The sequence below is a fragment of the Protomyctophum parallelum genome, assembly GCF_964188405.1.
Source record: "Protomyctophum parallelum genome assembly, chromosome: 3".
NCBI classification, from domain to species: domain Eukaryota; kingdom Metazoa; phylum Chordata; class Actinopteri; order Myctophiformes; family Myctophidae; genus Protomyctophum; species Protomyctophum parallelum.
Window position 1 is genome coordinate 50,237,782 of NC_139698.1, and position 12,500 is coordinate 50,250,281.

At 44.3% G+C, this 12,500-nt stretch overlaps 1 protein-coding gene across 1 annotated transcript in view; it reads right to left on the bottom strand.

Moving 5' to 3' along the window:
• The window catches only part of cadm4 (cell adhesion molecule 4), a gene marked incomplete at its 5' end in the record, with an annotated part of 89,751 nt that overhangs the window by 17,022 nt on the left and 60,229 nt on the right, over positions 1-12,500 (bottom strand). The window contains one exon of the mRNA XM_083762212.1: positions 9,108-9,280. Within this exon, the coding sequence (XP_083618338.1) occupies positions 9,108-9,280 (173 nt within the window). The remainder of the gene's footprint in view (positions 1-9,107; positions 9,281-12,500) is intronic.

Here is a 12,500-nt window from a genome sequence, read left to right on the forward strand (position 1 = left end):
ACACACACACACACACACACACACACACACACACACACACACACACACACACACACACACACACACACACACACACACGCAATCACATACACAGAGTACATACACTGTCACACAGATGAACTGACTGACACTTTAAACCATTTCTTATTTCCACCCACTATCATGTCATCTCTCTCTCTCTCTCTCTCTCTCTCTCTCTCGATCATCACTCTCTCTCTCTCTCTCTCTCTCTCTCTCTCTCTCTCTCTCTCTCTCTCTCTCTCTCTCTCTCTCTCTCTCTCTCTCTCTCTCCCACACACTCTCATGCAATTCAATTCTAATGGGTTTTATTGGCTCTGCGATTCATCTGAGTGCAGCAGCTCAGTTCAATTACATAAGCGGGCCCTCTGGGCTTGCAGCAGACAATCAGCAACATTCTCCTCGCAATGACACACACACACACGCACACGCACACGCACGCGCGCACAGCACACACGCGCACACGCACACGCACACGCACACGCACACGCACACACACGCACACGCACACACACACACACACACGCACATGCGCGCGCACAACATTGGTGGAGTGTATGCCGAAGCAACCTGCCAAGTCTGCATCCTATAAGCACTTGCAGGTACAAAGAGAGTGTGTGTGTGTGTGTGTGTGTGTGTGTGTCTGCGGCCACGCAATTCACCTGAAACAATTTCACAGCGCATCTGGATCAATCATTACCGACGTTCTGAAAGTACTGGAGGTATAGAGACCATTCTACTCTGTGTACACTTCATCCACAAACGTTCTTCTTCCCCATGCAGTGTTAAAGCCTCAGTGTCGGTTCATAGTACACCGACAGAGCCCACAGCACCACCTGCAACAAATTGGCAGCCGCTCTTCGCCGCGCTTCTGCGCTTTGCCGTGAAACACGGTCGGTCCCGGACGGGAGATATAATTCTCACAACAGAGGGCGAGGTTGAGACAGACGGAGAGAGAGAGAGAGAGGGAGAACCACTAACTTCCTGCGCCTGTCATAAAAAAATGGTTTCATCTTTTTGTGCTGACTCATCCTCCATACAGCCAGCAGCCGCTCCATGTCTCCCTGTGTTACCTTGCCTCTACTCCCTCTTCCTCCAACCCCCCCCCCCCCACCCCCCCCTGGTGCATTGTGTGGGCCTTCCTCCCAGGAGGGCTGCGTGCTGCACACGGCGGCTATAATCTGACGTCCCGTTTATCCGACAGGCTGCGCCGCCGGATGTTAAACCATTCTGACCTGAGATCAGATTCATACGAGGTTTCCGCCGGACACACACTGGTCCTGATGAACCCATTCTGACCTGAGATCAGATTCTAAAAATGTCAGTCGTTCTTCGATTTTTTTCAAAAATAGCAGATCTACAAGCTCGTATCGCGCCACTCGGTGGCGCGATATGAGCTTGTAGATCTGCTATTTTTCAATAGCTAAAGCATAACATGATGCTGACACCAAAATGGGTGCCCGTTCAGAATGGGTTAAACCCACTTCGACCTCCATCCCTTGTCGCGCACCGCCCTCCATCTCCCCCCCTCTCCCCCTCTCCCCTCTCCCCGACTTCTCATCCTGTTCGCTGTCACTCACAGACAGCCCCGGCGTTCCCTTCAGGGAAACCAGGCTGTGAACTGCAGCGGACCTGCAGGATCAAAGGGCAAACCGGTGCCAAGGTGAAAGAACAGTGCAGGCAGAGTTTTTTTTTTACACAAGAGAGAATGAGCTCGCAATTAGCCAGATTCATCACTCGCATTAAAAGAGAAAGAAAGTGGTATCGGTGGTACGCTCCTGCAGATGCCCACTCCTCATTTAACCCATTCTGACCTGAGATCAGATTCTAAAAATGTCTATTACATCCTGACAGTTTCATTATTAACCCATTTTGACCTGAGATCAGATTCTAAAAGTGTCTTCGATTTTTCAAAAATAGCTAAAGCATGACATGATGCCAACACCAAAATGGGTGCCCGGTCAGAATGGGTTAATTGGGTCGTATATACCAGCTGTTACCCTTAGTTCAGTTCTAGTTTGACCAGGCTGGGAGTTAGTCCCTCTCTCTCTCTCTCTCTTCAGTTCTACCGTATATGTGCTACAGTCCCCTATTATATTTGCTGTGTATGGATGCACAAAGGCCAGCTTTAATGAAATCCCCTCACCCAAGGACCCAGTCTAGTTTCCTCCCATGTCCTTTAACCCATTCTGATCTGAGATCAGATTCATACGAGGTTTCCGCCGGACACACACTGGTCTGATGAACCCATTCTGACCTGAGATCAGATTCTAAAAATGTCAGTCGTTCTTCGATTTTCCAAAAAATAGCAGACCTACAAGCTCGTATCGCGCCACTCGGTGGCGCGATATGAGCTTGTAGATCTGCTATTTTTCAATAGCTAAAGCATAACATGATGCCAACACCAAAATGGGTGCCCGTTCAGAATGGGTTAACCCCAGACACACCTCCTCCTCGGCAGGAGGCATAGCATTAGCAGCATTAACAGTAGGAGGTATAGACTAGAGGATAATATAATAATAATCTTTATTTGCCCCCCGAAGGGATATTTTCCTTCACACAGGTCCTGTGGAAAAACACCCACAACAAAACAACACAGAAAACCATATCACCAAGAAGACAATACATAAACATGAGGTCCCCCCCCCCCACTGTACACAGAACCATCCTATCGCTGCGGGGCGGTTTGTATAACCCATTTTGGCCGGAACCCCTTTTGGTGTTAGCATTACGTTATGCTTTTGCTATTGAAAAATAGCAGATCTACAAGCTTGTAGCGCGCCACCGAGTGGCGCGCTACGAGCTTGTAGGTCTGCTATTTTTGAAAAATCGAAGAACGACTGACATGGAAACATAGCTTTTTCAGAAAACTGTCATTTTCAAACAGACATTTTTTTTAATCTGATCTCAGGTCAGCATGGGTTAATGCTGCGATATGGCTGAGGGGACAAAACTCCTTACTAAAACTGACCTTTTTCCCCCATGCTAAGGTTCCGTATCTTATAAGTCTGTAATCTGCAGGAGGTACAGCATAGCATTAAGAGCAGGAGGTATAGAATGAACAGTAGGAGGTATAAAGAGATAAGCAGCCAGAAAGGAGACAGAGAGAAGGGAGTAGTGGGAAGAGACAGTGAAAGGAGGGAGAGAGCCAGTGGGTTGAGTGAGGCTCGGAGATTTTGTGTGACAGACACTGAAAATGGAAATGGAAAAAAAAGGGCCTGGGAGAAAAAGAGAGTGTGAAGCAATGAATACGTGTAAGGGAGAAAAAAAGCGGGGTAGAATAACCCATTCTGACCTGAGATCAGATTCATACGAGGTTTCCGCTGGACACACACTGGTCTGATTAACCCATTCTGACCTGAGATCAGATTAAAAAAATGTCAGTCGTTCTTCGATTTTTCAAAAATAGCAGACCTACAAGCGCGTATCGCGCCACTCGGTGGCGCGATATGAGCTTGTAGATCTGCTATTTTAAATAGCTAAAGCATAACATGATGCTGACACCAAAATGGGTGCCCGGTCAGAATAGGATAAGAACGATGAGACCATATCCTTCTTCTTGTCACAGTGGTCTTTGGAAAGACTTGTTCCTCGTCAAGTCACTACAGGACTAAAGCAATCACTATTCAGCACATGTTGCAGTTCAGTAGCCTGAAATTGCTATTGAAAAAATAAATCTGTTCGTCATTTGGAAAAAGGACAAAAAAAATCCAAAAGACGGAACATAGCAATCAGTCTCCAGACTAGCAGTTTGCAGTGTGTGTGTGTGTGTGTGTGTGCGCTCGCGCTGTATATCATAATGAAATTTCCTTCAGGATCAATTAAGGATCTATGAGCTAAAACACAGTCGTTGTTGATGATGAACAAAATGTGATCAATATTGCAGAGGATCATTGGCAGCCTATTTAATAACCGTAGACACTAATTTAATAATGGATTACTCACTTTGAGAGGAGAAAACAATGTGTCCCATGTTGGACTGCACAGTAAAAGCCACTGGCATCACAAGAGTGCATGGGTAGACTAGACGTCTTATCAAAGCTCATTTGCTGGAATTGCTTTAATGCTGAGCCGAGCAGCGAGGTCGGCTTTAGGGTGGTTCGTTTCCACTTTGTTTTTGTGGATCTCATTCTCAGTTTTAAACAAAAAGAAAGAAAGAAGAGACAGAAAAGTATAAGAAAGAAAATCACGTTAATTTCCGTCTCTTTTGTGACAATGACAATTGGTGAATAAAAAAAAGGAGGGCGTAATTAACCCATTCTGAACGGGCACCCATTTTGGTGTCAGCATCATGTCGTGCTTTAGCTATTTAAAAATAGCAGATCTACAAGCTCGTATCGCGCCACCGAGTGGCGCGATACGAGCTTGTAGGTCTGCTATTTTTGAAAAATCGAAGAACGACTGACATTTTTTAAATCTGATCTCAGGTCAGAATGGGTTTAATCAGACCAGTGTGTGTCCAGCGGAAACCTCGTATGGATCTGATCTCAGGTCAGAATGGGTTAAAAAGTAGCGTAGGCCAGGCAAACGAGACAAAAGGAAACGATGAGAAATCACGAAACGTAGTATAGGCAACAAAAGGCCACGGAGAAAAGACAACGGGCGGAGAAAGACGGGTGGTGAAAATGGCGAGGAAGACAAAAGAGAGATGAGCAGGAGATGAGGATTTATTTCTTTTCCTACAGAGGAGACGGAACACATAAAAGCTTGACATATCTAACCTTCTAGAGAGAGAGAGAGAGAGGGGGGGAGTAGCGGGACTCAGGAGGAGGGGGGGACTGGCAAATCGAGATGGAGAGAGTGGGCGAGGAATAGGATATATGTCAACGTTCATCCTGCCACTGTTGCCACCTGCCATGCCAGCTTTTCCCTTCCTCTCGTTATCTGTCTGTCTCTCGATGCAGGAAAACTGGAAGGCTGCCATTTTGTGGGCCATACTTCTGCTTCTGAACTTTGCACGACGTACATGTTGTTATGTTATATGCACGCATGTTCTATTATGGTCTATATAGGTGTGCCTGCCGGCGTCCATGTTGTGTGGGTGTGTGTGTGTGTGTGTGTGTGTGTGGGTGTGTGTGTGTGTGTGTGTGTGTGGATGTCTGCGTGCATACGTGTGTGTGTTTGTGTGCATGCACAGTATGCACATACATATGTGTATAGGAGTGTGTGTTGGTGCATCCCAAAAGAAAATTATATAACATGCTCCTCTTTCCCTACTTTCCTCGTCATGTCTCTCTCTCTCTCTCTCTCTCTCTCTCTTTGTGTCTCTCGTTTTGATCTCCTAAAAGGCGTGTTTGGGTGCAGTGGCAGGACCAACCAGCAGGGGTCAGGAGAGATCAAAAGGGCCCCCTGGGTTTCATAGTGCAGCATAGTAATTATGACAGCATAGTGCAGGTGTAATTATGACAGCATAGTGCAGGTGTAATTAACCCATTCTGACCGGGCACCCATTTTGGTGTCGGCATCATGTCATGCTTTAGCTATTTAAAAATAGCAGATCTACAAGCTCATATCGCGCCACCGAGTGGCGCGATACGAGCTTGTAGGTCTGCTATTTTTGAAAAATCGAAGAGCGACTGACATTTTTAGAATCTGATCAGGTCAGAATGGGTTCATCAGACCAGTGTGTGTCCGGCGGAAAACTCGTATGAATCTGATCTCAGGTCAGAATGGGTTAAGACACCATAGTGCAGGTGTAATTATGACAGCATAGTGCAGGTGTAATATAGATAGACACCATAGTGCGGGTGTAATTATGACAGCATAGTGCGGGTGTAATTATGACAGCATAGTGCAGGTGTAATTACACAAAACAGTGTAATCCTGTGACGACGAGCCGACTGCCACCGCAGCCATGCCGACAAGACCTCGCGCCTCGCAGCGGTTCCCTTTTTTCCGACTTAACCCATTCTGACCGGGCACCCATTTTGGTGTCAGCATCATGTTATGCTTTATCTATTGAAAAACAGCAGATCTACAAGCTCATATCGCGCCACCGAGTGGCGCGATACGAGCTTGTAGGTCTGCTATTTTTGAATAAAATCGAAGAACGACTGACATTTTTAGAATCTGATCTCAGGTCAGAATGGGTTCATCAGACCAGTGTGTGTCCGGCGGAAACCTCGTATGAATCTGATCTCAGGTCAGAATGGGTTAAAGGAGAATTCCATGCTAGAATGCTTTCTTATCTTTCTTACCTTTCTTTGTAGTCGTTACGTCCCCACCAAAGAGGTCCAGGTGTTTTTTTGTGCAAAAACTCCTTATTGGCTATTTTCCCTACCATAAGCCCTCAATGAATTGCATTGCATTGAATGGGAATTGAATGGGGCTATGCGGTGTTATGCTAGTTCGCTTATTTCCATCGAAAGAAGTAGTAAAGTGTGCCGCTTGGGATATTATTTACATTATGAAGAGAGGATATATACAAAGAAATTATAATTTTGAGCGATGGAAATAAGCGAATTAGCACAACACCCCATAGCCCCATTCAATTCCCATTCAATTCAATGCAATTCATTGAGGGCTCATGGTAGGGGAAATAGCCAACAAGGAGCTTTTGCTCAAAATAACACCTGGACCTCTTTGGTGGGGACGTAACAACTACAAAGAAAGGTAAGAAAGCCTTCTAGTATGGAATTCTCCTTTAAAGTCAAAAGTTCCCCACAAAGTCACGTAAAGACCTCAAGGCCCCCAAAGCCCTTTGAACTCATTGTGTCTTTTCAAATATGTATGAGCCGTCCTCCTCATTTCCTGACGAGGCTATTTGGAGATACAACGGCTTCTCCTGCCAGAGCCGCGAGGTCTGTCCTCTCCAACACCATCCTCTTGTGTAATGTGTGCGATGGGTGTACTACAGTCGTGTAAAGTACATTTACTATACTGTACAATTTTGAGGTATTTGTACTTTACTCGAGTATTTCCCATTTCCAATACTTTTACTTCTACTCCACTATGTATCTCAGAGTCATTTGTACTTTTTAATCCACTACAATTATTTGAATAGTAGTAGTTACTAGTTACTAGTTACTGGAGATTAACCCATTCTGACCGGGCACCCATTTTGGTGTCAGCATCATGTTATGCTTTAGCTATTTAAAAATAGCAGATCTACAAGCTCATATCGCGCCACCGAGTGGCGCGATACGAGCTTGTAGGTCTGCTATTTTTGAAAAATCGAAGAACGACTGACATTTTTAGAATCTGATCTCAGGTCAGAATGGGTTCATCAGACCAGTGTGTGTCCGGAGGAAACCTCGTATGAATCTGATCTCAGGTCAGAATGGGTTAAAAATTTGATTAGAAAAACATACATTAACCACTTCGGCAATCTGAAAATAGGCGATCTACAAGTTCACAATGCGTCACGATGTGAGTTGTGACGTATTGTGAACTTGTGAGATATTTTCAAAGGATATTGCACAGATTTTTTTTACTTACTTTCTGCAGTAAGAAACCTTGAGTTTTAGGTAACTTTCAGTTAACTATGTTAGTTCCATTGATCCAAGCTGGAACACAATATTGATAGATTGATCATGAAAATATACATGCTCTGAAAATGCACGAGGTTTATTTGGCTTCTGTGGCCGCGGTTGAGAACCTCAACATCCTCAGTATGTGACTTTCTCTGATTGCTATTTGCTGCACACACACACACACACACACACACACACACACACACACACACACACACACACACACACACACACAGTCGTACGCACGCACCGTTGGATATATCTCTCCCGACACCGCCATAGTACCTACATTTTTAACACTACATTAGGTTCATTGCCATTTTTTTTTGTCAAGGCCTATTTGATATGAGACTTGTCGAGTTCCTTCAACAGAGCTCTAACAGAATCAGCACTGAGTGATTCGACACGAGGAAATGTAACGAAAGCCACAGCTGAATCACTCTATTGCCCGTATTACTGTATATCTCACACTGCCCCCATAGCGCCACATGTTTTATGAATATATCCCCCGAAGGTCTGCGATATAGAATTCCACACGCATTGTCAAATTGTAAGCTGTCTCTCGCCCACGCTCCTTGTACAATTACTGTACCCATGTTGTTGTGCCTAACCGGAGGCTCTCTGTTCTTCACAAAGTTTAGGCCCTGGTGAAACTCGGAGAGGGAGGATTGAGTCATCATCAGTGTATAAGCCATTCCGACCTGAGATCAGATTCTAAAAATGTCTCTTACATCCTGACAGTTTCATTATTAACCCATTCTGACCTGAGATCAGATTCTAAAAGTGTCTTCGATTTTTCAAAAATAGCAGACCTACAAGCTCGTATCGCGCCACTCGGTGGCGCGATATGAGCTTGTAGATCTGCTATTTTTCAATAGCTAAAGCATGACATGATGCCGACACCAAAACGGGTGCCCGGTCAGAATGGGATAACAAATCGCCTCTCTGAGACACTTGAAACAATTAGTCAGAATAATGGTGCCGTAGGCTAGGGTATACCGCGTTTGGGACGATCAATAGTTGGGGGGGGGGGGGGGGGGGGGCTCGGCAGAGGCTCTAACCCAATCCAGAACAAAAATAAAGAGAGCGCTGAGAGAGAGAGAGATGAGACAAGCCACAGGATTTATTAGCTCGCTCGCTTTCCGACACTAGAAGTGGTGCAGAAACTGGGGGAGGAATAAATGAATCCAATTAAACCCAACATAAGAGAGAAGATAAAATACCTAAATCGTCGCCCCCAGATGCTAGTAGGACCAGAAATGGAGCAGGGGGAAAAAAATGGATCGCTTCAACATTTTCTTTTTTTTGTACAAAGGTATAAAAAAAAGAAAAGTAGCCAGTAAGCTGGAGACAGGACGAGAAAAATTAGCGAACATATAGGTTAGATATTTCGGACATGATAATTTCGGATCTGGGCCCCCCCTGGGCCAAAACATTGACAGTTAGTAACCAAAGTCTTACAGATATGTAACTCAGAGAGGGTGTGAAAAAAACAGAACCAAATGGGCACTTACGGGTCTGAGGCGTAATGCATAACGCAACAGGATGGTCAATGAAATGAAAAACAACCACTGCTTTCTATAACAGTTGGCGCCAGCCGTCGTCATGGCGACTCACCGTAGACCAGTAGGGTGTAGTGGTCAGCGGCGCGGCCGTAGTTGTTCTGTGCCTGACACAGGTACGTCCCGTTGTGTGACTGGCTGAGACGGGAGATCTGGAGGGTGGGCCCGGAAATCTCTGCCCTCTCAGGCAAAGTCTCATTGATCCTGGACCACTGGATAGCCCTGGGCCTGGAGGGAGAGGGAGAGAGAGATATAGTTTGATAGTGTGCATATTAGTGTGTGTGCATGTGCATATTAGTGTGTGTGCATGTGCGTGTGTGTGTGTGTGTGTGTGTGTGTGTGTGTATGTGTGTGTGTGTGTGTGTGTGTGTGTGTGTAAAGAAAGTTACTATGTTTATTGTTTACCCAGGGTAACTGGACTAAGCTCAATAACTTGTTTACAGCCAGGCCCTGCTCATAGAACATTTCATGGTAGGGGTTCAGCCACTTCAGCGGTGGTAATTTTAACGTGCCGGTCCGGGGATACGAACTAGCGACCTTCCGATATCAAGACCGCTCAGCAAACCGTTCGTCCACCGCTGCCCCTTTGTGTGTGTGTGTGTGTGTGTGTGCGCGAGAGAGTTAGAGAAAAAGTGTGTGTGTGTGTGTGTGTGTGTGTGCGCGAGAGAGTTAGAGAAAACACACGGGTGGAGAGTTGTTTGACTTTTGCTATCCTTTAAATTCTTTAAGAGATAGGGGCTGTTTTACTGTAAACACACATAAATCCTCCTAGAGAGAATTCTAAGCCGTCCTACAAACAAATACACAAGCACAACACAACACCACACAACAGCAAAAAGAAAACCCACAAAAGACAGATTCTGTGCACTCTGCCCACACAGGCACACATGAGGACAGAGAGAGTAAAGCTATTACTGCTATTACTACTACTGACATTATTACTTTGTACTACTAAGACAACCACAAAGGTATCTGCTTCTAGGATCAACTGGAATATATTAGAATTATATTAGACTTATATTAGACAAAAATAATGTGGAGGAGAGGAAGTGAAATTTAAAACAACATTTATTCCATGAAAGCCAACATATGTCGACCTCTCACGGTCTCACGGTCAGGGCAAGAACAACCAGAGTTCTTGCTCAGTTCTTTCGGACGGTTAGAGATCGAAACATGTTGGCTTTCATGGAATAAATGTTGTTTTAAATGTCACTTACTCTCGGAGTGCTCGGATCTCTCTTTCTTTTCTTTTTTAAAACCAGTGCTTCTAGTTTGAGCATGGTATAAACTCATGGACATAGAAAGATAGACTCCTCTTCCGGCTCTGGGGCAAAATGCTCTCAAGTTGAGGGCAAGCTAACGCGTTGGTGCCAAGGAACATGAATCTGATCTCAGGTCAGAATGGGTTAAACGGACAAAATAAAATATGAAAATAAAACTCAATCCCCTATGCCACCCTCCCCCCCCCACGCACAATCCCAAGGATAGTCGGAAAACAGTCTGTAGAAAATAAAAATAAATAAATATATCTATATACACAAAAATGCATGCAAACATAATTACAACAAAAAAAAGATCCTAGCAGAGAAGATTTTGTTTCTGTTGTGCCGAGGCATAGGCACGGCACACTATGCAGTTTGTGTGTCTATGGGTAAACTGGTGAACTCAGCTCACAAGTACTCATAAGTATAAGAGCAGTATTCCTATGTGAGGATGGTAAACTGGTGCACTCAGCTCACAAGTACTAGAAGAGCACTTCCTGAGTTCCAGGCAGACACTAATGAAGTCTCCACATCAGTGAGAGTTGAGTATTGCGAGCAGACGTATTGGCTAATGACAGCCCTATCTGCAGCAGACAAAATATTACATCCCTCTCCACCGCTTATTTAGAGAAACGATTGCACAATGATGAAATCAAAATGCAATAAGTCAGTGTTTTGTGGTGTTGTTGTTGCTGTTGGTCTTACATTTTTCATTAGCCCAGACCTCCATTGCTGAACGGTAATTAAGTGCAGTTACTTTACTGTACTTGTACTTTAATAATAATAATAATAATAATAATAGCTCAGATTTATATAGCGCTTTTCTAAATACCCAAAGCGCTTTACATGAGAACACCAGGAACAGACTTTATTAAGAAAAAAGATCAAAGCTAAAACATAACAGATACAGGGTTAAAAAGATAAAAAGGTAAACGAGGCCTCAACTGGGGAAGGCTATTCTGAAGAGGTGGGTTTTAAGTGAGGTTTTGAAAGAGAGGAGAGAGACTTTACTTGAGTATGTCCTTTCCGTGCTGCTTTATACTTCAATTTATTTCAGATGGATATACATACAGCTTTACAAATGATACATTGTACATATAAATGATGTGTATTATATATTTTATAGGTTAAGTTACCAAGCAGCGCATGCAGTCATTCAAGTGAGCTCCACCTTTACCAGCTGCAATATTAATTCACTGAACCTTAAAGGTATATTCAGTGATTTCACTCAAAAAACCTTAGGTTTCGTTTTTGGCTTGGGACCCAGCCTTTTGTCCAATCAGGATAGAGAGTCAAAAACGAAACCTAAGGTTTTTTGACCCCCAGGGGTTAACTGGGGACAGGGAGGAACTCCTTATATGGCCAGCACACTCTATAGTAGGGAGGATTATCACAACAAAACCAAAAAATAAGTGATATTTGAATTAAGTGAAATCACTGAATATACCTTTAAATGATCAACAATTATAGTCAACTACAGCGGCGCCCGTGTCGTTGATCCATATATGGAGATATAGGGCTGATCAGGTCCAGAGGCTGATCAGGTGTGATCAATAGGCTAATCTGGGCCCTGTCCAGAGCCTCTAGAGCGGTGCCGGTTGGGTGCTGGCCAACTTGGAACTATGCTAAGTTGGAAATGCATGCCCCCCACCCAGTTATTATTGCCGTGTCCCTTTCATGGAAATATATGTAGTCATGCTTAAATATGGAGTCTATGCCGATGTCAGAATCATGTCAGAACAGGCCAGCTCTACATATTTGGACCCTGGGCCCTGTCTAGACACGGGAAGAGGCCTTTTGGGGGGCGGTTCTGGACAACAGTGGGTCCGACCCACTCGACACCGGCCACTGCACCCCCTGCTGTGGTGTTGAATCTGAAGTCGGTGGGGCGAACAGTTCTCGAGTTACGTAGATTGCACGCTTACTGTACGTACATACAGACATACAGGCACTAAAACAGAGACTTGGTACATTTATAGAAGATAACATGATATACAGTATTATATAATATTTTAGGTCTCTGTCTCTCTCTCTCTATTCCTCAAGTTCTCTATGTTCAAGTTTGTGCTCTTTCTACATCAGTGATTCAGTGAATACATTTCAATTATGCTAACTGTTCCTAATTTTGTGCTTTGAATTAAAGGTATATTCAGTGATTTCACTCAAAAAACCTTAGGTTTCGTTTT